Source organism: Durio zibethinus, chromosome 26 (assembly GCF_047325235.1).
Source record: "Durio zibethinus cultivar Kanyao isolate XHJ-2024 chromosome 26, ASM4732523v1, whole genome shotgun sequence".
Lineage (NCBI taxonomy): Eukaryota > Viridiplantae > Streptophyta > Magnoliopsida > Malvales > Malvaceae > Durio > Durio zibethinus.
Genome location: NC_143187.1, coordinates 8,337,461 through 8,362,794, shown reverse-complemented (window position 1 = coordinate 8,362,794; position 25,334 = coordinate 8,337,461). Strand labels below are relative to the sequence as shown.

Genomic DNA, 25,334 nt, shown 5'->3' with positions numbered 1-25,334 from the left:
TGTATAATATTTTAAATCACATCTTTTTTCTTTTTTATTGTATTCTTTTCCACCTCCTTTAGACTAAGGGACGAATTTTCAACCGTACCATGTGACAATTTTTTTTTAACCTTAGCGAGTTCGAGTGCTGGTACTTTTTTTTTTACTGAAAAAACAATACTATACCTTTGCTTTCCTTTGGAAAGGATTGTTATTGTATATTTTTTTCCCTCATACTCTCCCATAAACCAAAAAAGAGTTGGTGAGTACAGCAGATTTAGTACTTGAACGTATTACAAGTGTTGAAGATTCAGCAACCACCATCAAAAGCTAACTTTGCCAGTTGCCACCAACAACCTTTACTTTCCTCGTTATCCTCCATCCTTACAGAACTAAATTTCTGTTCTTAACAGACAATAGAGATAGCAAGCAAACTGAGCATCCGTAAGAAAACCATGGGAAGATTTTCTAATTGTCTTTCAACCATGGAATTGCTTTTTGGCTACATGATTCTTACAGTGTTGATGCTCATTTGCATGGAATCAAACAAAGTTGAAGCTCAAGTGCAGCCACCCTTTCCTCCAAATTATGAAGGTAAAATTAATACAGCTTTACTATCTCTTTCTTGCGTCAGTTTGTGATATCATTGCTTGAAAGAAATAAGATAACCGCTGTTTCTTTACTAGCTGATATTGAAAATTTCTAATTTATGTTTTCGATTTTACACTCTTCCCAATTTGGTTCTTAACTTTACCGTATATCATGGTTCAAGCATTAAGCAGTACATTGCACGTTTGATTCATTAGAGTGTAGGAAATTATGCATCAGTATACCGAGTAATTACAGTGAAATTTTAAAAGTTTTCAACATTTTAAAATTAAAATCAATTAATAAGATCATACAAACATGAAAATTAGTTTCGATTATGAGTAGATTGTGCAATTTTTTCTTAATATCAAATAAGTGTTAGAGATTTTTAAAATAAAATATAAAAAATAATTTCTCGTTGAAATAAGAAAAAAAGTAGATAGTCTTTTAAATTAAGAGAAGTAGAAGTCTATAATAATTGAACTTTAAGTAGCTAATAGATCATAGGCTTGAATTTTCAAGCTTGATTGGTTTTGCATTAATTAAATAATTAATATATATTGATATTTAATTAATGGCACTTGACCAGTGCAATAAATAAAATATTATTTTATTTTATTTAAAATTTAATTTTTAATTAAATGTCTAATTAATAAGTTGTCCAAAATACACATACAGATAAGAAAAAAAAATTAAATATATACAAAACAAACAGATATGTATGTTCTAATAAATAGTTTTAATTATTTAAAAATAAATAGTTTCTATCTATTTAAAATAAACAACTATATCTGTAGAATAAAAAGACACTTAATTTATTATATATATACTTCTTTTGGTTTTCTAAAAGGATACCAAAACAATTTTCAAAACTCAACCTCTTTCAAATAAAGTATAAATTTCTTTTATAAAATATTGTTGCAGAAAACCTTTATAAAAATTCGATTATCTTGTAATGAATGCTCGATTGACTGATTTTCGTCAATGCAAAACAGAGTCAGTCACTTGGTTTGATTATATCTTTGAAGTTTATCGCTTGCAACTCTTTTGCATGTCTACTAGTAAATAAGATAGTGGAGACAAATAAAACCTTAAGAAAGTAACACCGTTATATGACTTAGAGCATTTTTTTTAAATTTCAAATTTATTAGAAACAAAAATTTCAGATTTTCAAACTTTTGTTCTAATAGTAAGAACTCACCAAATTTGTTTTAGCAAGTCAAAAGCTGTTCAAAAATTCAGCCTCTAACAATGATTCACCCGAATAACTATAAAATAACTTTTTTAAGAGATGGGAGGAAGGAAATCGTTACTCCAGTTAGTAAGTATTGTAAAACCTTCTCCTTACTTTTGTTTTAAAGTTTGTTCTCAATACATGAGAGGAAAGTACATGTTCTGCCTTAAGTTTGTTCTCAATAGATGAGATGAAAGCATGTGTTTTATTCTTCTTCCAAAAGGGGTGGCTAATGTTGCTTATATAGTGGAAGGTTTAGCTAGTTTAAGGTTAGTATAGAGCAACTTAATTACCAGTTAATTCTTATGCATGCCTATTACTATAACAATGATGCATTGGATTCCTTATTAATTCTTCTACTTTTGGATTTAACTCAATCCAAATTAAGTTCAACTTAATTTGTCCAAATTTTAATTTTTCATCATTGTTATATTTTTTGTGACCAATTAAATTCTTTAGCATATTGATAATAAATAAAAATATTGTAATCCTTATGTTTGAACTTAGAAAAATCAAACATTTTGGCTTAATCACTAATTTTCTAATTAGTCAATCTCATGTTCATAGATTATGATTAATAATAATCATATTGTCATGACCCTTAATTACTAAAGAAAGTTGATGTGATTTGACAACTTATCTGTGTATTATTTTAATATATAATTAATGTATTTTATTATAAAACATCTTAATTTGAACATTGAGTATGATTTAGGCTTTACTCAATTTTATTCAACCATGTTAATTTTTTTATTTGACACTAACTTATAAATAAGTTTTAATAAAATTCTAAACTTTTACTTCACTTTGATAAAAAATTTTTATAATTAATTCAATCAAGGCTAATTGAAATACTTTCTTGATCACATAATGTGATGAATTCTATTTTTATTGCTTCATGCATCTTTATATGTTTTATGTTATATCCAACTATATTCAACTTAAGTATTTATGATTATAAACCATAAGTAAAGTTAAAGTATAACACTCAGCATAAACAATCATAAGTAATCTCAAATTAGAGGATTATTTATACAACTATTATATGAGAATATAGTTATAGACATTATATAAACTATTATATGACATTCTCATCTTAAGTTATATTTAGTGAACTTATTCTTGTAACAAGTATCTACATATTAACTCAAATTTAATCAAACTTCAACTTATAAGAATAGTCCCGAGCAAAGCTTTGTTTATATTTGGAGAATTTTATCTTATAAGTATCAATAACAAAATATATATATAAAAGCTTAATATAAGCATTAATAACAGAAAATATATAAGATTAATGATAAAAGATAACTAAGACATTTATAAGATATTAAATACCATAATATGACAATGTTTTTAACAAAATTGATTTGGCTTGATGTACATGTACAAAAATTAAGTATATACCTAGTGTATATATGTATGAAAAATTCACTCAAAAAATTATGAATTTATATTTGATGTACTGACAGTGTATAAAACACTATTTTATAAGCTCGTAGTGTATTAAATATAACTCAGATCCTAAGATTTTCTTGTAAGTATGTTTCAACTCAACTCACCTTCATCCAATGGCTTTCCTTTTTTTTCTTTAATTTTTTTGGCTTTGCAGTAAAAGCTCTTCGTGAGATTGCAGCAGAACTCGGAAAGAAGGATTGGAATTTCAGTGAAAACCCTTGCAACAATAAGTCCAGCTGGTTTACTCCACCTCCGCCGCCAAATGTGCCACGGGCCATTTACAACAGTACTGTCACCTGCAATTGCTCCTTCCCCAATGGTGAATGTCATATTGATGGCATGTATGTCCTTACTGGTCGTAAGAAAATTGATGCTTATTCTAATTTCCTTAAACATAGTCCTCTTTTTATTTTTAGTTTACACCACTGATTTGCTTGCATTGCCCAACTTGATTATAGCAATACATAATCATTATCTAGGCAAATACAGTAAAGTTGTGCCTACTTCAAGATGAATGGTTTATGTGGCTATGGCTTCTAAGTACAAATTTATTCGAATTAATCACCTCAGTCATTTTGCTGTCATTTTTTTAATCACTGAAGGGGTCATTGCATACTTTTTTCTGCTACTAAATTTTCATTCCTATGTAAAATCAGAACATATATTTGGAAATTTTGAATTGGACATGCATCTAAAAAGCTTTGTATTCATTGGAACAGCTATCTTACAGGGCAGGATCTTGATGGTGTTCTGCCACGCTCACTTGTCAAGCTATCATATATTAAAACACTGTAAGAAAAGTTTACAATTGATAATTTGCTCTTTAACCAGAAAATAGGTTTCCATTCATTTTATAACTCTTTTCTGTTGCTTTTAGACAACTCTATCTGAACTATCTTAAGGGTACAATACCTCGTGCATGGACTGCTCTGAAGTTGGAGTTTGTGTAAGCTACTAGTGTACTTCATGTTGATCCTGTTTAGAAGAAGCTTGCCTTCATTCAGCTGATAGGAGTGAGTTCATTTCAGGTATCTTGCTATGAACCGCTTATCGGGGCCAATTCCAGGCTATTTGGGAAACATTACCACTCTAAAATATTTGTATGTCTCCCTTGCCTATGTTTTCTTTAGTATTATCTCTTTCATTTTCCTTAAATTCATGATAATGTTTCTTATTACTATTATGTTTTCAGGTCCCTTGAGAACAACCTATTTTCTGGAACTATTCCTCCTGAGCTGGGGAAATTGGTTAACCTGGAAAACCTGTTAGCCTTTCTTTTCCCTATTAGATATTCTTGCATGATTGATCAGTCTATTTCTTTCTAAAATAAAATTAGTATAGTTTACCCGGCCTGATTCTTCCTCTTTGCTGAATGCAGTACCCTTAATGCTAACTATCTCACAGGAGAGTTCCCCTCAGCCCTTGCTAATCTGTCCAATCTAAAAGAACTGTAAGTGTTTTCAGCACTATCTACAATTATACTGTTAATAAGGCTAGATTTGTTGAGTACCCCTGCTTCTATACGAGGTTTATGCAGTAGGATTAGCAGTAACAAATTCACTGGAAAAATACCCAACATTTTTCAAAGTTGGAAGCAACTTGAGAAATTGTAAGCCTCTTTCTGTCTTCACTACTCTAGAGTCCCTCATTGAAAGTTTTGGTGATAAATCTTCATCAATTTGAGTTCTTTTTGTGACAGAGAGATTCAAGCTGGTGGTTTTGAAGGGCCAATTCCTTCAAGCTTAGCACTCTTGCATAATTTAACAGAACTGTGAGTTTGCTTTAGTACCTTTTGATTTTGTAGCCCTTAACCTTTAATAACATCATCTTGTTCTGTTCCAATTTAGATGGTAAAATTACTGCTCTGGGAGCCTTTTCTCTTTTAACAATTCTTTGTGGTGCAATATAATTCAGAAGGATCAGTGACTTACCTGGAGAGGGTTCAAAGTTTCCAAACTTGGAAAATATGAAAAACATGTACAGATTGTAAGTCATTCCTAGGCTTGCAAAATCCTTCAAGGTCATACTAATCCCCATATGCAATAATGGTGCTCAAATGATGCTCATATTGCAGGATGTTACGTAGCTGCAATATATCTGGACGAATCCCGGATTTTATATGGGAATTTTCAAAACTGCAAATTTTGTAATTCTTCTATTCTTATTTCACCTTAATTTTCATTATTTATGTCAATATTTGATATGCCATTTTCCCTTCTTTGCATGTGTATTTAGTAAGTTTGTCATACTTCAATCTTCAATGCTTGGAGATTATTAGGTACACTAAATTTAGACTAACTCCAGTAAGAAAAATAAAATGCACTATCTCCTTGCATGAAGTATAGTGACAAAATCCCCTGAATCCAAAGTTGAAATAATAGGCAGACGGCCAATTTTTTTTTTTTTTCTTTGACGCATTGCATCAATTGCCATATCACAGTAGGTAAACCCGTGCTCGCATTGACTGATTCTGTAATATTTCTAGCAACATCTTCCCCAGGTTAATGAAATATTTAGATTATTCATTTGTCTTTTTGAAAGTTGAATAGTTAGAATAATATGCATGAATCTGCTTTAATCAGCACCTTGAGAACTTCAACATCTGATATGCTAGTATGCTTTTCATGAATTCATTCTTCATAAATGCACTTATCTCTATATTTCTTGAATTTCACATTTCAATAAGCCATCATTTGGAAATTTTTATTTGTGTAACTATGAAATACTTGATTTGTCTTTTTCTTCCAGAGATCTCACCTTCAACAAATTGGAAGGTAACATTTTAGATTCTGAAAGCCTTACAAAAGCGCAATACATGTAAGTGCTGTCAATTCTTGAGTTGTATTCATCTGAAACTCAGAATACCATTTTTGAACCAATCAGAAGAACACTTGTGTATGATATGCTCTTGAAATAATACACAATCTTGGATAAATAAAACTTTTTAGCTTAAAAAAAAAAAAAAAGAATCTATGGTTTTTTTTTCTTTTGGTCCTTTATTCATAGGTATATTTATTGAAAAATCAGTAGCTAATAAAAAATTTATTTAAACTTTAAATCTATTGATTCTTATGGTAATTCAGAACATTGTCATATTTTTATTTTATCTGAACAATTCGCCTTCTGGAAAATCATGGATAACATAAAAAAAAAAAAGCTAAGTTGCTGATACTTGACAACTTCAGAATCAGGAACGAAAAAACAAATCTTCATGCCAAATTATCCCTATATATAAGTTCTAAATTTTGTCAACATTTATTCACTTCAATTAAAGTTTTAGTCATGATCATTTGTTGCTTACCAAATAGGTACCTGACAAGCAACTGGCTTACTGGGCACATTCCAGAATGGTTGAGTATTAGAGATAGCCGCTAGTATGTCTGCTATCATTTTTTTTCTTACAATTTTGACATCTTTTTTTAAATGTATCTGTTTATTTTCCGCATTTCATTATTGACTCTTGAAAGAATAATAGTGTGATTTTTGCATGCTAACCAACATGCGATTGCCATATATTCTTAAAATTACTTTTACTTTATCCTTCCTCCAATGCTCAAGTACATAGTGAGAGGCAATCTTCTCAAATTATCCATCTTTAGTAAAAGCTGTATTTAGTTTCAAGTTTCCAGTGTTATGCCAAGAGAATTAACAGCTACTCTTGCTTGGAATCTTTTGCTCTCAATTTTGCTTTCTAAAGTTCAATTTCTGCTGCATATATTTGCTATGCTTATATGATAAATTGATTTTATGGAAAGCATGTTGAAGTTGGACAGAAAAATAGATGTTGCTTAAGTCATATATATGATACAAAAAGCATTGTGCAACATTAAAAATTTAAAACTGGGACTAACATGAATTTTGGGTAGATGTCATTGGTCGAATTCAACTTTTATAGGAAGGAAATTTGTTGCCTTTTTTGGTCCAATGGATAGTCTATGTAACAATGGTAACCCTCTAGCTTTTATTGAAGGCTGGATTTGATCTTAGATTATTGAGGATTTTTTTTGTTGAGAATCTTAAGGACCTCTTAAAGCAATGCAAAGGTAAACCAAATTGCTCATTTTGTAGTTGCTTAAAGGTACCTGGCAAGATATCCTCTCTAGCTTATAGCAGTTATAATGTTGTTATTTTAATCAAAATATACTGTACCTTAACATTTCAAGTCTAGTTAGTTATAATGTATTCTACTTCTTTGCAGCCAGATAGATCTTTCTTACAATAATTTGTCTGAAAGCTCTGAGCTGGCTTCTTGTCGGGAAAATCTGTAAGAAAATACTCCCTCTTAATTTGGCTTCCCATGCTGGGTACATATTACTTTCCCACCTCTGTAAATGTTTTGAAATTTTTGGTTTGTTGTTTATCAGGAATTTGTTTAAAAGCTTTTCAGGAGGCAAAAACTCGTAAGTTTGTATCTTATTGAATGTGCAAAAAAGCTACCCTTTTTTTTGTTATTTTATTCCATTCCTTTCTATACACTTTAACAAGACCGATACTTCTTTGTCATACTACTCGGATCTAGAGGACTTGATAACTGCCTGAAGGACTTTCCTTGTTCAAAAGGTAATTTCTTTGCATTAACATGCAATTTATAGACTTCAAAATCGTCCTCTAGAGTAAGGTTTTACTCTAACCAAGAGTAAATGTGTCATTCTTCCTTTTTTCTTCCTTTTATAATTTGATCAATTTAATCACCATTACTTTTCATTCTTCATAGATTGGTATTCAATACATATAAATTGTGGTGGAGGAGCAACAACTATTAAAGGCATCAACTATGAAGCAGATGACGACTTAGGAGGTCCAGCAAAATATTTTCCTCTCAAAGAGACTTGGGAAACTAGTAGCACTGGGCTTTTCTGGGATACCTCTGTTTCTTCAAGGGACTATATAGCACAAAATGTTTCCATTCTTAGAACAAACAACTCCGAATTATACACAAGAGCACGCCTCTCTCCTCTTTCCCTCACATATTATTTTCGTTGCTTAGCAAATGGAAATTATACAGTTACGCTTCACTTTGCAGAGATAGTTATCAGAGACAATAGATCCTATCAAAGTCTTGGAAGAAGGATATTTGATGTTTATGTCCAGGTAATTGATCGTGTTATATATGAAGTATAATTTGCATGTTACTGAAGCTGGTTTGATTGAATAAGTTTGTTGCAGGAGAAACTTGAATTGAAGGATTTCAATATTAAAAATGAGGCAAAGGGGGTTGATAAAGCAGTTATTAGGATATTTAAAACGGTTGTCAGGAACAAGACTTTAACAATACGCTTTCACTGGGCTGGGAAGGGGACAACTGGTACCCCAAGAAGAGGAACATATGGTCCTCTGATATCAGCTATCTCAGTAGACTCCGGTAAGATCTGTTATCTAAATAGCCATTCATTATTCTTATGTACTTGCTCAATCTCTTATTTATATTTGAGAACTCTATTCTTAATTGTCCTGCTTATTTAATGCTTGAAGTGGATTGACATGTAAATGACGTGAAGCAATAATGAAGTTGCCCTTAACTATTGTTTGCATGACATAGAATCTTGGAAGCTTAAGTTAGTAGAACTCTACTGTAAACTGACACGGTGACATGAGACCCATTTCCTGTGTTTTAATTTTCTCAAAAGGAAAAGAGTTCAAGTGCTTTAAGCATCCCATATTGTCTCAAGTACTTAAATTGTCTGATCAGTCTAACATTTTAATAGCATATGCATATGCAGTGTTACTTCTGGCGATGAAGTTTTAGATTAAGTGTTTATACCTTTTTATCCCTTTTGTTGGTAGATTTCAAGCCTCCAGTTCCTAGTGGTGAGAATGAGAATATGAAGTTTGTAGTGGGAGCTGTTGTTTCTGTTCCTTTCCTGATTTTCATAATCCTAGGCATTCTATGGTGGAAAGGCTATTTTCGATGCGAGCCATCAAGGGAACAAGGTACTTAAATAAACTTCAACATACAATTTTACACTTCCAAATAATTTCTCTAGGATGATCTGTTCGCGCGAGTGTGTTTTTCATGCTTATTAACTGTGATATGCAACTGGTTCCCCCAATCTTTTCCAAGTCCTGAGGGGGTTAGATATGCAGACTGGCTTTTTTACGTTCAGACAAATGAAAGTTGCTACTAACAACTTTGATGGTGCAAATAAAATTGGTGAAGGTGGTTTTGGAGCTGTCTACAAGGTACCTGCAATCCATGGTTTTCTCGTTATCATTTTATTTATTTCCTTTCTGATTTATGATGTTCAGCAGTAAGTGTTATTTGATGAAATATATAACAAAAATTCTATGCTATACCTCTGTTGTAGGGTGTACTACTGGATGGTACCATAATTGCAATTAAAAAACTTTCTTCAAAATCAAGACAAGGAGATCGTGAATTTCTGAATGAACTAGGGATGATTGCAGGATTACAACACCCAAATCTTGTTAGGTTATATGGATGTTGTGTTGAGGGAACTCAGCTGTTGTTGGTATATGAACACATGGAAAATAATAGCCTTGCACGTGCTTTATTTGGTAAGCTTAATGTCCTAAACCTCTTTAATTCCCCCTTGATTTGATGTTTCTGCAATTGGGCTCCATATAAAGCAAGTGTTCCTCTCCTCCTTTGATCACTTCCACCCTCCCCTCGAGAAAAAAAAATGTATGTTATAACAATTATAGAAAGGAAAGATCTAAATACTATATATTGATAACTGTATAATGAATTTCATGGGTTGGCCTGTGTTTACCAACAGGTCCTACAGAAAGCCAGCTGAAATTGGACTGGCCTACCAGGCAGAAAATTTGTCTAGGCATAGCAAAAGGTCTGGCTTTCCTGCATGAGGAATCGGGTTTAAAAATTGTTCACAGAGACATCAAAACTACCAATGTGCTACTTGATGGGGATCTCAATGCTAAAATCTCTGACTTTGGTTTGGCCAAGTTTGATGAGGAGGAAAACACCCATATTAGCACCAGAGTTGCTGGAACTATGTGAGCTATCTCTTTCCCCTTTGTTTTTCTTTTGAAGAATCTACTGATCATCATTTCATTGCCTTTCTTTCTTGATCAAAGAGATTATAGCAGCCCATCCATGGAGGGTGGGGGTCCCTTTCCCCAAAGGTAGGGGGCACACAAGGTTAACAACAGGATTTAATGCCCCTCTTGATTACAAGCTCATGCTACAAAACTCAGCATCATTGCATGGGCATATTTCCGTTGAATCTAACGAAAATACAATTCTGTTTCCTTTTTCCAACTCAATTACAAGTTTGAGAAATGTTTAATTTATCAAGTTGCTTCGATAAAAACAATACATAGATTCTTGAAACTGAAGTTTCTGTGATTGAGAGAAACATTAGTATTCAAAGCAGTAAAAATGAGATAAAGCCTCCTATCTTTGGTGGAAATGGGATAGGTTAGGTGACTTGAGATACTCACAATATTTAACAAAACAGAATTTTCTATGTGCTTATTTTTCCCAAGAGCATGGAAGTCTTAAATCATAAATTTATTAATGCAAAGGTGAACAAAGTTGATACGCATGAGAATGTTGTGCTTATAGCTCCTATTTTGCAGAGGATACATGGCCCCAGAATATGCATTATGGGGCTATCTGACCTACAAGGCAGATGTTTATAGTTTTGGGATTGTTGCATTAGAAATTGTTGCTGGAAAGAACAATACAAAATATCGACCAGAGGAGGATTATGTATGCCTTCAAGATTGGGTAAGATGTAATTCAAGTTTTAAGTTGTAATATTATTTTATACCTTGGATTCTGTTCTTGAGGTTGAGATATCATCATAGAAATCTCAATGTATTCTCCTAAATGATATATGTTTTGGTTTTCCTTTTTGCTGTCAAATGATTTGTGCAGTAAACTTTTACAGATTCATTAATGTCTTTTTCCTGTTAATTTATTCTTTCACATGAAATTTATTATATTCCAATTGCAACTTTACTCTTGTTTACTCATTGCGTTATTTTTTTACTTTTGTAACTTCCATTATCTCCTGCATCTATTTCAGGCTCTTGTTTTACAACAAAAGGGAAATTTAATGGAGTTGGTGGATCCAAGGTTGGGGACCGAGTTCAATGAGGAAGAGGCAATGAGAATGACAAGAGTAGCTTTATTGTGCACAAATTCATCACCAGCACTTAGACCTATCATGTCTGAGGTAGTAAACATGCTTGAAGGTCGAACCCCTGTTCCTGAATTAATCATGGATCCTAGCATCTTTGGTGATGAGATGAGATTCGGAGCACTAAAAGACCAACTCAACCGAATGCAATCTCGGGAGGGTGGTGAAACCACTACGTTTACTTAGCCATCAGATTCAACAGCATGGCCTGGCTCTTCCTCAACGTTTGTTCAAGATCCATCAAATCAATCTTGATTACTGTATTAGTGAAGAGACTGACTTCAAAACTAATAGAAGGCTAAAATAACCAAAAAAAAAAAAAAACTTAAATTTTATTACTTCCATCAGATTCAACAGCATGGCCTGGCCCTTCCTCAACGTTTGTTCAAGATCCATCAAATCAATCTTGATTACTGTATTAGTGAAGAGACTGACTTCAAAACTAATAGAAGGCTAAAATAACCAAAAAAAAAAAAAAACTTAAATTTTATTACTTTATTTAAATAAAATTTTTTTTATTATATTTAAATAAATTTTTAATCTTTACTTTGTATTTAAATAAATTCTTAAATTTTAATTTATATTTAAATAAATTTTTAGTCTTTGATTTGTACTTAGATAATCTTTAAACATAAATTAATTTTTTGTAATAAAAATTTATTTAAATATAAATAAAAAACTTATATGAATATAATAAAAATATAAAATAAAATATAAAAATTTATTTAAAAATAAAAAAAACTCAAGATTTTTTTTAGTGTTTTACCCTAATAGAATTTGATTTAACATAGATATTAATGGTTATATGTCTTCAGAAAAGTTTAACTTTTTCTCTTTTTGTTTTGTTGTAAAGATGTAAGATTTTAATCCAAAAGGGCTGCTTGACTGATAGCCTGTTGTGCCCCACATTGACTTGAGTTTACTTGATTTTCGTAGGGATAACTTGCCTTTCATTGCTGCCGGAAGATGTTTTGGCGTGAACATATTTTTCTGACTTGAAAACGTGTAGCCTTGTTCTAGTTCTTAGTTGATCAAAAACAGTAACTCCCATTACTATTGATAGTTGCTATAAAATGATTATTATATGAACTTTCAATTTTATGGTTTTCCTCTGCCATGCTATACCTGTTACATCAGTGTCCCACACTTCAATGGAATCATTAGTTGTTATTCTCAAAACTCAGGTAAAAAGGAGATTAACAAGAAAAGCTGAGCATGTAGAAGAAAACGTGGGTAGAATCACTCATCTTCCATCCATGAAAATCTTTGGCTACATGTTACTTTTCATCTGCATGGGATTGAACAAAGTTGAATCTCAAGTGGAGCCACCTCCTCCTCCACATGATGAAAGTACGTATATTCATGAACTTAAAATAGAGTTTTCAATTATCGCCTTGTCTTAGTTTGGATAGAATGGTACTGGTTAACTGATGTTTTAAGTTTAACTCAGAGTCGATCTCTTGCTTACCGGTTTCCAGTTTACTAGTTGATATTAACGTTTTCCACTCAAGATTTTGAGTTTTAACACTCTTTTAGTTCATTGTGTGATTTTAACACTTTGTATCATAGTTTTAATCACTAAACCTATTACGCTTCGAGATCAAAACGTAACACAATAATATTATTTTGAAATAAACTTCAAAGTAATACGAAATATTTTTTCTTAATCATTTTAATATTTTTTAATAAAATAATTTACCAAGTAAAATCTATATATTTAATCAAACTGATGATACATTTTATATATATCCAAATACAAATCATATAAAATATAAAATTGTCTTATAAAATTTTATTGACCAACATTTTCTCTGATGATTAAGTAATCTTTCTCCAATGAGTGGAGGCCCGATCTCAAAGCCGCCCGGATTCGGAGCTTGAGTCTCGATCCGTGACACAAGTATTAAGCAGTACATTGCACGTTTGATTCATTAGAGTGTAGGAAATTATGCATCAGTATATCGAGTAATTACAGTGAAATTTTAAAAGTTTTCAACTTTTTAAAATTAAAATCAATTAATAAGATCATACAAACATGAAAATTAGTTTCGGTTATGAGTGGATTACTTTTTGTGCAATTTTTTCTTAATACCAAATAAGTGTTAGAGATTTTCAAAATAAAGTATGAAAAATAATTTCTCGGTTGAAATAAGAAAAAAAGTAGATAGCCTTTTTAAATTAAGAAAAGTAAAAGTCTATAATAGTTGAACTTAAGTAGTTAATAGATCATAGGCTTGGATTTTCAAGCTTGATTGGTTTTGCATTAATTAAATAATTAATATATGTTGATATTTAATTAATGACACTTGGCCAGTGCAATAAATAAAATTTTATTTTATTTTATTTAAAGTTTAATTTTTAATTAAATATTTAATTAATAAGTTGTCCAAAATACACATACAGATAAAAAAAATAGTTAAATATATACAAAACAAATAGATATGTATGTTCAAATAAATAGTTTTAATTGTTTAAAAATAAATAGTTTCTATCTATTTAAAATAAACAACTATATCTCTAGAATAAAAAGACACTTAATTTATTATATATATACTTCTTTTGGTTTTCTAAAAGGATACCAAAACAATTTTCAAAACTCAACCTCTTTCAAATAAAGTATAAATTTCTTTTACAAACTATTGTTGTAAAAAACCTTTATAAAAATTCGATTATCTTGTGATGAATGCTCGATTGACTGATTTTCGCCAATGCAAAACAGAGTCAGTCACTTGGCTTCATTATATCTTTGAAGTTTATTGCTTGCAACTCTTTTACACGTCTACTAGTAAATAATATAGTGGAGACAAATAAAACCTTAAGAAAGTAACACCATTATATGCCTTAGAGCATTTTTTTTAAATTCCAAATTTATTAGAAACAAAAGTTTCAGATTTTCGAACTTTTGTTTTAATAGTAAGAACTCACCAAATTTGTTTTAGCAAGTCAAAAGCTGCTAAAAAATTCAGCCTCTAACAATGATTCACCCGAATAATTATAAAAGAACTTTTTTAAGAGATGGGAGGAACAAAATCGTTACTCTAGTTAGTAAGTATTGTAAAACCTTCTCCTTACTTTTATTTTAAGTTTGTTCTCAATACATGAGAGGAAAGTACATGTTCTGCCTTAAGTTTGTTCTCAATAGATGAGATGAAAGCATGTGTTTTATTCTTCTTCCAAAAGGGGTGGCTAATGTTGCTTATATAGTGGAAGGTTTAGCTAGTTTAAGGTTAGTGTAGAGCAACTTAATTACCAATTAATTCTTATGCATGCCTATTATTACTATAACAAGGATGCATTGGATTCCTTATTAATTGCTCTACTTTTGGGTTCAACTCAATCCAAATTAAGTTCAACTTAATTTGTCCAAATTTTAATTTTTCATCATTGTTATATTTTGTGTGACCTATTAAATTCTTTAGCATATTGATAATAATACAAGTATTGTAATCCTTATGTTTGAACTTAGATAAATCAAATATTTTGGCTTCATCACTAATTTTTTAATTAGTCAATCTCATGTTCATAGATTATGATTAATAATAGTCATATTGTTATGACCCTTAATTACTAAAGAAAGATGATGTAGTTTGACAACTTATCTGTATATTATTTTAATGTATAATTAATATCTTTTTATTATAAAACATCTCAGCTTGAACATTGAGCATGATTTAGGCTCTATTCAATCTTATTCAACCATGTTAAGTTTTTTATTTGACACTAACTTATAAATAAGTTTTAATACAATTCTAAACTTTTACTTCACTTTGATAAAAATTTTTTATAATTAATTCAATTAAGGCTAATTGAAATACTTTCTTGATCACATAATGTGATGAATTCTATTTTTATTGCTTCATGCATCTTTATATGCTTTATGTTATATCCAACTATATTCAACTTAAGTATTTATGATTATAAACCATAAGTAAAGTTAAAGTATAACACTCAGCATAAACAATCATAAGTAATCTCAAGTTAGATGATTATTTATACAACTATTATATGATAATATAGTTATAGACATTATATAAACTACTATATGGCATTTTTATCTTAAGTTATATTTAATGAACTTGTTCTTGTAACAAGTACCTACATATTAACTCAAATTTAATCAAACTTCAACTTATAAGAATAGTCCCGAGCAAAGCTTTGTTTATATTTGGAGAATTTTATCTTATAAGTATCAATAACAATATATATATATATATATATATAAAGCTTAATATAAGCATTAATAACAGAAAATATATAAGATTAATGATAATAGATAATTAAGACATTTATAAGATATTAAATACCATAATATGACTGTGTTTTTAACAAAATTGATTTGGCTTGATGTACATATACAAAAATTAAGTATATACCTAGTGTATATATATATGAAAAATTCACCCCAAAAATTATGAATTTATATTTGGTGCACTGACAGTGTATAAAATACTATTTTATAAGCTCATAGTGTATTAAATATAACTCAGATCCTAAGATTTTCTTGTAAGTATGTTTCAACCCAACTCACCTTCATCCAATGGCTTTCCTTTTTTTATTTTTTTTATTTTTTTGGCTTTGCAGTAAAAGCTCTTCGTGAGATTGCGGCAGAACTCGGAAAGAAGGATTGGAATTTCAGTGAAAACCCTTGCAACAATAAGTCAAGCTGGTTTACTCCACCTCCGCCGCCAAATGTGCCACGGGCCATTTACAACAGTACTGTCACCTGCAATTGCTCCTTCCCCGATGGTGAATGTCATATTGATGGCATGTATGTCCTTACTGGTCATAAGAAAATTGATGCTTATTCTAATTTCCTTAACCGTAGTACAAATTTATTCGAATTAATCACCTCAGTCATTTTGCTGTCATTTTTTTATCACTGATGGGGACATGGCATACTTTTTTCTGCTACTAAATTTTCATTCCTATGTAAGATCAGAACATATATTAGGAGATTTTGAATTGGACATGCATCTAAAAAGCATTGTATTCATTGGAACAGCTATCTTACAGGGCAGGATCTTGATGGTGTTCTGCCACGCTCGCTTGTCAAGCTATCGTATATTAAAACACTGTAAGAAAAGCTTACAATTGATGATTTGCTCTTTAACCAGAAAATAAGTTTCTATCCATTTTTTAACTTTTTCTGTTGCTTTTAGACTACTCTTTCTGAACTATCTTAAGGGTACAATACCTCGTGAATGGACTGCTCTGAAGTTGGAGTTTGTGTAAGCCACTAGTGTACTTCATGTTGATCGTGTTTTGAAGAAGCTTGCCTTCATTCAGCTAATAGGAGTGAATTCATTTCAGGTCTCTTGCTATGAACCGCTTATCAGGGCCAATTCCAGGCTATTTGGGAAACATTACCACTCTAAAATATTTGTATGTCTCTCTTGCCTATGTTTTCTTTAGTATTTTCTCTTTCTTTTTCTTTAAATTCATGATAATGTTTCTTATTACTATTATGTTTTCAGGTCCCTTGAGAACAACCTATATTCTGGAACTATTCCTCCTGAGCTGGGAAAACTGGTTAACCTGGAAAACCTGTTAGGCTTTCTTTTCCCTATTAGATATTCATGCATGATTAATCAGTCTATTTCTCTCTAAAATAAAATTAGTATAGTTTAGTTGGGCTGATTCTTCCTCTTTGGTGAATGCAGCATTCTTGATGCGAACTATCTCACTGGAGAGTTCCCCTCGGCCCTTGCTAATCTGTCCAATCTAAAAGAACTGTAAGTGTTTTCAGCACTATCTACAATTATTCTGTTAATAAGGCTAGATTTGTTGAGTGCCCCTGCTTCTATACGAGGTTTATGCAGTAGGATTAGCAGTAACAAATTCACTGGAAAAATACCCAACATTTTTCAAAGTTGGAAGCAACTTGAGAAATTGTAAGCCTCTTTCTGTCTTCACTACTCTAGAGTCCCTCATTGAAAGTTTTGGTGATAAATCTTCATCAATTTGAGTTCTTTTTGTGACAGAGAGATTCAAGCTGGTGGTTTTGAAGGGCCAATTCCTTCAAGCTTAGCACTCTTGCATAATTTAACAGAACTGTGAGTTTGGTTTAGTACCTTTTGATTTTATAGCCCTTAATCTTTATTAACATCATCTTGTTCTGTTCCAATTTAGATGGTAAAATTACTGCTCTGGGAGCCTTTTCTCTTTTAACAATTCTTTGTGGTGCAATATAATTCAGAAGGATCAGTGACTTACCTGGAGAGGGTTCAAAGTTTCCAAACTTGGAAAATATGAAAAACATGTACAGATTGTAAGTCATTCCTAGGCTTGCAAAATCCTTCAAGGTCATACTTATCGCCATATGCAATAATGGTGCTCAAATGATGCTCGTATTGCAGGATGTTACGTAGCTGCAATATATCTGGACGAATCCCGGATTATATATGGGAATTTTCAAAACTGCAAATTTTGTAATTCTTCTATTCTTATTTCACCTCAATTTTCATTGTTCATGTCAATATTTGACATACCATTTTTCCTTCTTTGCATGTGTATTTTAAATAGTTTGTCATACTTCAATCTTCAATGCTTGGAGGTTATTAGGTACACTAAATTTAGACTAATTCCAGTTAGAAAATAAAATGCACTATCTCCTTGCATGAAGTATAATGACAAAATCTCCTGAATCCAAAGGTGAAATATAATAGGCAGACGGCCAAATTTCTTTTCTTTTGTTTTTTTTTTTTTTGGACCCATTGCATCAATTGCATAGCATATTAGGTAAACCCGTGGTCACATTGACTGATTCTGTAATACTTATATCAACATCTTCACCAGGTTAATGGAATATTAAGGTTATTCATTTTTTCGAAAGTTGAATAGTTAGAATAATATGCATGAATCTGCTTTAATCAGCAACTAGAGAACTTCAACATCTGATATGCTTGTCTGCTTTTCATGAATTCATTCTTCATAAATGCACTCAGCTATATATTTCTTGGATTTCACATTTCAGTTAAACCATCATTTGGAAATTTTTATTTTTGTAGCTCTGAAATACCTGATTTGTCTCTTTCTTCCAGAGATCTCAGCTTCAACAAATTGGAAGGTAACATTTTAGGTTCTGAAAGCCTTACAAAAACGGAATACATGTAAGTGCTGTGAATTCTTGAGTGGCATTCATCTGAAACCCACAACAGCATTTTTGAACCAATCAGAAGAACACTTGTGTATAATATGCTCTTGAAATAATACACAATCTTGGATATATAAAAATTTTTAGCTTATCCAAAAAAAAAAGAATCTAGGTTTTTTTTTTTTTTAGTCATTTATTCATAGGTATATCTATTGAAAAATCAGTAGTTAATAAGAAGTTTATTTAAACTTCAAATCTATTGATTCTTATTGTAATTGAGAACATTGTCATATTTTTATTTTAACAATTCGCTTTCTGGAAAATCATGGATAACATAAAAAAAAAAACTAGCTTGCTGATACTTTGACAACTTCAGAATCAGGAACGAAAAAACAAATCTTCATGCCAAGTTATCCTTATATATAAGTTCTAAATTTTGTCAACATGTATTGACTTAACTTAAAGTTTTAGTTATAACTTTTCAATATTGTTACAATCAAAGTGCTTAAATGTGGTTTCATTTTGTTGCTTACTGAATAGGTACCTGACAAGCAACTGGCTTACCGGGCACATTCCAGAATTGTTGAGTATTAGAGATGGCCGCTAGTATGTCTACTATCCTTTTTTTTTTTTCTTTTTTGCGATTTTGACATATCATATCTTTTTTTATTGGCCAATGTATCTGTTTATTTTCTGCATTTCATTATTGACTCTTGAAAGAATATTAGTGTGATTTTTGCATGCTAACCAACATATAATTGCAATATATTCTTAAAATTACTTTTACTTTATCCTTCCTCCAATGCTCAAGTACACAGCGAGAGGCAATCGTCTCAAATCATCCATCTTTAGTAAAAGCTGGATATAGTTTCAAGTTTCCAGTGTTATGCCAAGAGAATTAGCAGCTACTCTTGCTTGGAATCTTTTGCTCTCAGTTGCTTTCTGAATTTCAATTTCTGCTGCATATATCTGCTATGCTTATATGATAAATTGATTTTATGGAAAGCAGGTTGAAGCTGGACGGAAAAATAGATGTTGCTTAAGTCATATATATGACACAACAAGCAAAGTGCAACATTAAAAATTTAAAACTGGGACTGACATGAATTTTAGGTAGATGTCGATCGTGGAATACAACTTTTATAGGAAGGAAATTTATTGCCTTTTTTGGTCCAATGGATTGTCTATGTAACAATAGTAACCCTCTAGCTTTTGTTGAAGGCTGGATTTGATCTTAGATTATTTACAATCACTTGAGGATTTTTGTTGTTGAGAATCTTAAGGATCTCTTAAAGCAATGCAAAGGTAACCCACATTGCCCATTTTGTAGTTGCTCAAAGGTACAATTACTGGAAAGATGTCCTGTGTAGCTTATAGCAGTTATAATGTTGTTATTTTAATCAAATTATACCGTACCTTAACGTTTCAACTCTAGTTAGTTATAATGTATTATACTTCCTTGCAGCCAGATAGATATTTCTTACAATAATTTGTCTGAAAGCTCTGAGCCGCCTTCTTGTAGGGAAAATCTGTAAGAAAATATTCCTCTTAATTTGGCTTCTTATGCTGTGTACATATTACTTTCCCACCTTGGTAAATGTTTTGAAATTTTTGGTTTGTTGTTTATCAGAAATTTGTTTAAAAGCTTTTCAGGAGGCAAAAACTCGTAAGTTTGTATCTTATTGAATGTGCGAAAAAGCTACCCCTTTTTTTGTTATTTTATTCTATTCCTTTCTATACACTGTAACAAGACTGATGCTTCTTTGTCATATTACTCTGATCTAGAGGACTTGATAACTGCCTGAAGAACTTTCCTTGTTCAAAAGGTAATTTCTTTGCATTAAAATGCAAATTTATAGATTTCGAAATTGTCCTCTAGAGTAAGGTTTTACTCTTACCAAGATGAAATGTGTCATTAGTTTTGATCAAGTCATTCTTCCTTTTTGTTTTCCTGTTATAATTTGATCAATGTAATCACCATTACTTTTTCATTCTTCTTAGATTGGTATTCAATACATATAAATTGTGGTGGAGGAGCAACAACTATCAAAGGCATCAACTATGAAGCAGATGACGACTTAGGAGGTCCAGCGAAATATGTTCCTCTCAAAGAGACTTGGGAAACTAGTAGCACTGGGCTTTTCTGGGATAACTCTGTTTCTTCAAGGGACAATATAGCACAAAATGTTTCCATTCTTAGAACAAACAACTCCGAATTATACACAAGAGCACGCCTCTCTCCTCTGTCTCTCACGTATTATTTTCGCTGCTTAGCAAATGGAAATTATACAGTTGCACTTCACTTTGCAGAGATAGTTATCAGAGACAATAGATCCTATCAAAGTCTTGGAAGAAGGATATTTGATGTTTATGTCCAGGTAATGGATCATGTTACATATGAAGTGTAATTTGCATGTTACCGAAGCTGGTTTGATTAAATAATTTTGTTGCAGGAGAAACTTGAATTGAAGGATTTCAATATTAAAAATGAGGCAAATGGGGCTGATAAAGCAGTTATTAGGACATTTAAAACGGTTGTCAGGAACAAAACTTTAACAATACGCTTTCACTGGGCTGGGAAGGGGACAACTGGTACCCCAAGAAGAGGGACATATGGTCCTCTGATATCAGCTATCTCAGTAGACTCCGGTAAGGTCTGTTATCTAAATAGCCATTCATTCTTCTTACGTACTTGCTCAATCTCTTATTTATATTTGAGAACTCTATTCTTAATTGTCCTACTTATTTCATGCTGGAAGTGGATTGACATGTAATGATATGAAGCAATAATGAGGTTGCCCTTAACTATTGTTTGCATGACATTGAATCTTGGAAGCTGAAGTTAGTAGAACTTCACTATAAACTGACACGGCGACATGAGACCCATTTCATGTGCTTATACCTTTTTATCCCTTTTGTTGGTAGATTTCAAGCCTCCGGTTCATGGGAATAAGAATATGAAGTTTGTAGTGGGAGCTGTTGTTTCTGTTCCTTGCCTGATTTTCATAATCCTAGGCATTCTATGGTGGAAAGGCTATTTTCGACGCAAGCCATCAAGGGAACAAGGTACTTTAATAAACTTCATTATACAATTTTATACTTACAAATAATTTCTCTAGGATGATCTGTTCGCGCAAGTGTATGTTTTGCATTCTAATTAACTGTGACATGCAATTGGTTCCCCCAATCTTTTCCAAGTTCTGAGGGCGTTAGATCTCCAGACTGGCTTTTTTACCTTCCTACAAATGAAAGTTGCTACTGACAACTTTGACGCTGCAAATAAAATTGGTGAAGGTGGTTTTGGAGCTGTCTACAAGGTACCTGCACTCCATGGTTTTCTCTTTACCATTTTATTATTTCCTTTTTGATTTATGATTTTTAACAGTGAGTTTTATTTGATGAAATATATAACAAAAATTCTATGCTATACCTCGGCTGTAGGGTGTACTACTAGATGGAACCGTAATAGCAATTAAAAAACTTTCTTCAAAATCAAGACAAGGAGATCGTGAATTTCTGAATGAACTAGGCATGATTTCAAGATTACAACACCCAAATCTTGTTAGGTTGTATGGATGTTGTGTTGAGGGAACTCAGCTGTTGTTGGTATATGAATACATGGAAAATAATAGCCTTGCACGTGCTTTATTTGGTAAGCTTAATGTCCGAAACGTCTCTTATTCCCCTTGCTTTGATGGTTCTGCGATTGGACTCCATATAACGCAAGTGTTCCTCTCCTCCTTTGATCACTTCCACCATCCCCTCAAGAAAAAAAATGTTTATTATAACAATTATTGAATGGAAAGATCTAATACTATATATTGATAACTGTATAATGAATTTCATGGGTTGGCCTGTGTCTACCAACAGGTACCGAAGAAAGCCAGCTGAAATTGGACTGGCCTACCAGGCAGAAAATTTGTCTAGGCATAGCAAAAGGTCTGGCTTTCCTGCATGAGGAATCGAGTTTAAAAATTGTTCACAGAGACATCAAAACTACCAATGTGCTACTTGACGGGGATCTCAATGCTAAAATCTCTGACTTTGGGTTGGCCAAGTTTGATGAGGAGGAAAACACCCATATTAGCACCAGAGTTGCTGGAACTATGTGAGCCACCTCTGTCCCCTTTGTTTTTCTTTTGAAGAACCTAGTGATCATCATTGCATTTCTTTCTTGATCAAAGAGATTATAGCAACCCATCCACGGAGGGTGAGGGTCCGTTTCCCCAAGGTTAGGGGGCACACAAGGTTAACAACAGGATTTAATGCCCCTCTTGGTTACAAGCTCATGCTACAAAGCTCAGCATCATTACATTGGCATATTTCAGTTGAATCTAACGAAACTACAATTCTGTTTCCTTTTTCCAACTCAATTACAAGCTTTGAGAAATGTTTTAATTTATCAAGTTGCTACGATAAAAACAATACATAGATTCTTGAAACTGAAGTCTCTGCGATTGAGAGAAGCATTAGTATTTAAAGCAGTAAAAATGTGATAAAAGCCTCCTATCTTTGGTGGAAATGGGATATAGGTTAGGTGATTTGAGATATTCACAATATTTAACAAAACAAATTTCTCTATGCTCTTCTTTTTCCCAAGAGCATGGAAGTCGTAAATCATAAATTTATTAATGCAAAGGTGAACAAAGTTGATCCGCTTGAGAATGCTGTGCTTATAACTCCTATTTTGCAGAGGATACATGGCCCCGGAATATGCATTATGGGGCTATCTGACCTACAAGGCAGATGTTTATAGTTTTGGGATTGTTGCATTAGAAATTGTTGCTGGAAAGAACAATACAAAATATAGACCAGAGGAGGATTATGTATGCCTTCAAGATTGGGTAAGATATAATTCAAGTTTTAAGTTGTAATATTATTTTATACCTTGGATTCTGTTCTTGAGGTTGAGATATCATCATAGAAATCTCCATGAGTTCTCCTAAGTGATACTATGTTTTGGTTTTCCTTTTTGCTGTTAAATGATCCGTGCATTAAACTTGTACAAATGCATTAATGCCTTAGCTCTCGTGTACTGATTGCATTTTTTTTTCTTTGGTAACTTCCATTACCTCCTGCATCTATTTCAGGCTCTTGTTTTACAACAAAAGGGAAATTTAATGGAGTTGGTGGATCCAAGGTTGGGGACCGAGTTCAACACGGAAGAGGCAATTAGAATGATTAGAGTAGCTTTATTGTGCACAAATTCATCACCAGCACTTAGACCTATCATGTCTGAGGTGGTAAACATGCTTGGAGGTCGAACCCTTGTTCCTGAATTAATCATGGATCCTAGTATCTTTGGTGATGAGTTGAGATTCGGAGCACTAACAGACCAACTCAACCGAATGCAATCTCCTAAGGGTAGTGAAACTAGTGGTCAGTTATCAGATTCAGCAGCATTGCTTGGCTCTTCCTAGTTTGTTTCAGATCCATGAAATCAATCTTGATTCTTAGTAGTTTAAAGACTTGGCCTCAAAAATCATTAGAAATGTGTGATTGTGAGAAAAGGGCAGATAGATTGGTGAGTGCTTTCTCATTGTTGTTTAAACGAAGAAATGTATGGCAGCTGCTACCAGAGCTATAGCAGGAATTTTCCTATCTGGGAATTATGACCCTCGTTTCATTTTTATCTTAAAAAACAAAACTCGATAAGTCATGTCATCATATCATATTTTACACGAATAATTTTAATACGAACACAATATTAATACATGAATGATACAAATAATTTAAACATAAATATAATATGTTTATTATATGTGTTATACGTGAAACGACACGATTAATATATTTAAAATTAATTTATATTTCAGTAATATGATACAATACGATTAATACGATTATATATGAATAATATGATTAAACATTATTAATTATCAAATAATAAAAAATGACATGATATGATTAACATGATGTTATACAAATAATACGATTAGATACGATTAATTTATCTATTTAAATAAAAAAATTATTTAAATTAATATTTAAACAAAAATTATTTAAAAATTAAAAATTTATTTAAACATCAAAATGATATGATAAATATAATTATTAATTTATTTTAAATAAATTAAAATAATTTTTAAAAATTTTATATTATAAACAATATCGTATTTTAAATGTCATTATTATTTAACAAATAATAAATGTGTTATTATTGTAAAAATTAAAAATTTATTTAAACATTAAAATGGTATGATAAATATAATTATTAATTTATTTTAAATAAATTAATATAATTTTTAAAATTTTTATATTATAAATAGTATCATATTTTAAATATGTCATTATTATTTAACAAATAATAAATATATTATTATTATTTGAAACAAACATAATATAAATAATATTATATTTTAATTGTATTGATATGATTAATATATAAAACATGATTACATTAAATTTATTCATAATTTTTTTATATTCTTTTTATATCATGTTATTATATTATGTATAAAATTATCAGGTATATTAAAATCTAACAATTTATCCAATCAATCCAATGGCTGGAATGTGGATAAGTTCGGATGCTAATTTCTCTGACCTGACTTGTCTAAATTCGCTTAACCTGGAAGCCTGTCGAGGCTGTGCTTGCTTCTTGCCAGGGGCACCCATGGGAAGGGAACATGCATAGGAGAATTTGAATAGCTGAATATCTTTGACTAGTATTTTGTTTTTTTAGAAGACCAAGAGACCTGACTTGTAAATAACGATCGGGAGAGTACTTATAGTTTCAGTAACGGTATCGTTCTTTACATTGTGATGATTGAGAAGGTGCCCAATAGCACTGTCTGGCGATGCTCGATCCAGGGGGCACCTAATAGTTCAAGGTTATAATTTAGAGTAATTTATGCAT

The 25,334-nt window shown here is 31.6% G+C and overlaps 2 protein-coding genes across 3 annotated transcripts; both read left to right on the top strand.

Annotated features, from left to right (window-relative positions):
- The first annotated feature begins 39 nt into the window (after positions 1–39).
- On the top strand, positions 40–11,808 carry LOC111274936 (putative leucine-rich repeat receptor-like serine/threonine-protein kinase At3g14840). 2 transcript variants are annotated; one of them, XM_022859974.2, is made up of 24 exons: positions 40–573; positions 3,411–3,597; positions 3,976–4,047; positions 4,134–4,202; positions 4,285–4,356; positions 4,449–4,520; positions 4,635–4,706; positions 4,794–4,865; positions 4,956–5,027; positions 5,171–5,242; positions 5,331–5,402; positions 6,005–6,073; positions 6,565–6,630; positions 7,455–7,520; positions 7,621–7,656; positions 7,776–7,816; positions 7,971–8,347; positions 8,423–8,618; positions 9,041–9,187; positions 9,318–9,436; positions 9,562–9,772; positions 9,994–10,231; positions 10,817–10,967; positions 11,269–11,808. In XM_022859974.2, exons 1-24 carry the CDS (start codon positions 435–437, stop codon positions 11,566–11,568), a joined length of 2,988 nt encoding a protein of 995 aa, XP_022715709.2. In that variant the 5' UTR covers positions 40–434; the 3' UTR covers positions 11,569–11,808. The 2 variants fall into 2 exon arrangements, with proteins under 2 accessions (XP_022715709.2, XP_089612049.1); XM_089755923.1 differs by lacking the exons at positions 10,817–10,967; positions 11,269–11,808 and having other exon boundaries at positions 148–573; positions 9,994–10,235.
- Positions 11,809–12,519: 711 nt separating this feature from the next.
- Positions 12,520–24,138, top strand: LOC111274939 (putative LRR receptor-like serine/threonine-protein kinase At1g07650). The gene is made up of 24 exons (XM_022859985.2): positions 12,520–12,732; positions 15,964–16,150; positions 16,385–16,456; positions 16,542–16,610; positions 16,693–16,764; positions 16,857–16,928; positions 17,043–17,114; positions 17,202–17,273; positions 17,364–17,435; positions 17,579–17,650; positions 17,739–17,810; positions 18,423–18,491; positions 19,016–19,081; positions 19,941–20,006; positions 20,106–20,141; positions 20,261–20,301; positions 20,477–20,853; positions 20,929–21,124; positions 21,401–21,541; positions 21,674–21,792; positions 21,917–22,127; positions 22,346–22,583; positions 23,169–23,319; positions 23,566–24,138. Exons 1-24 carry the CDS (start codon positions 12,534–12,536, stop codon positions 23,893–23,895), a joined length of 3,072 nt encoding a protein of 1,023 aa, XP_022715720.1. The 5' UTR covers positions 12,520–12,533; the 3' UTR covers positions 23,896–24,138.
- The last annotated feature ends 1,196 nt before the right edge of the window (positions 24,139–25,334 follow it).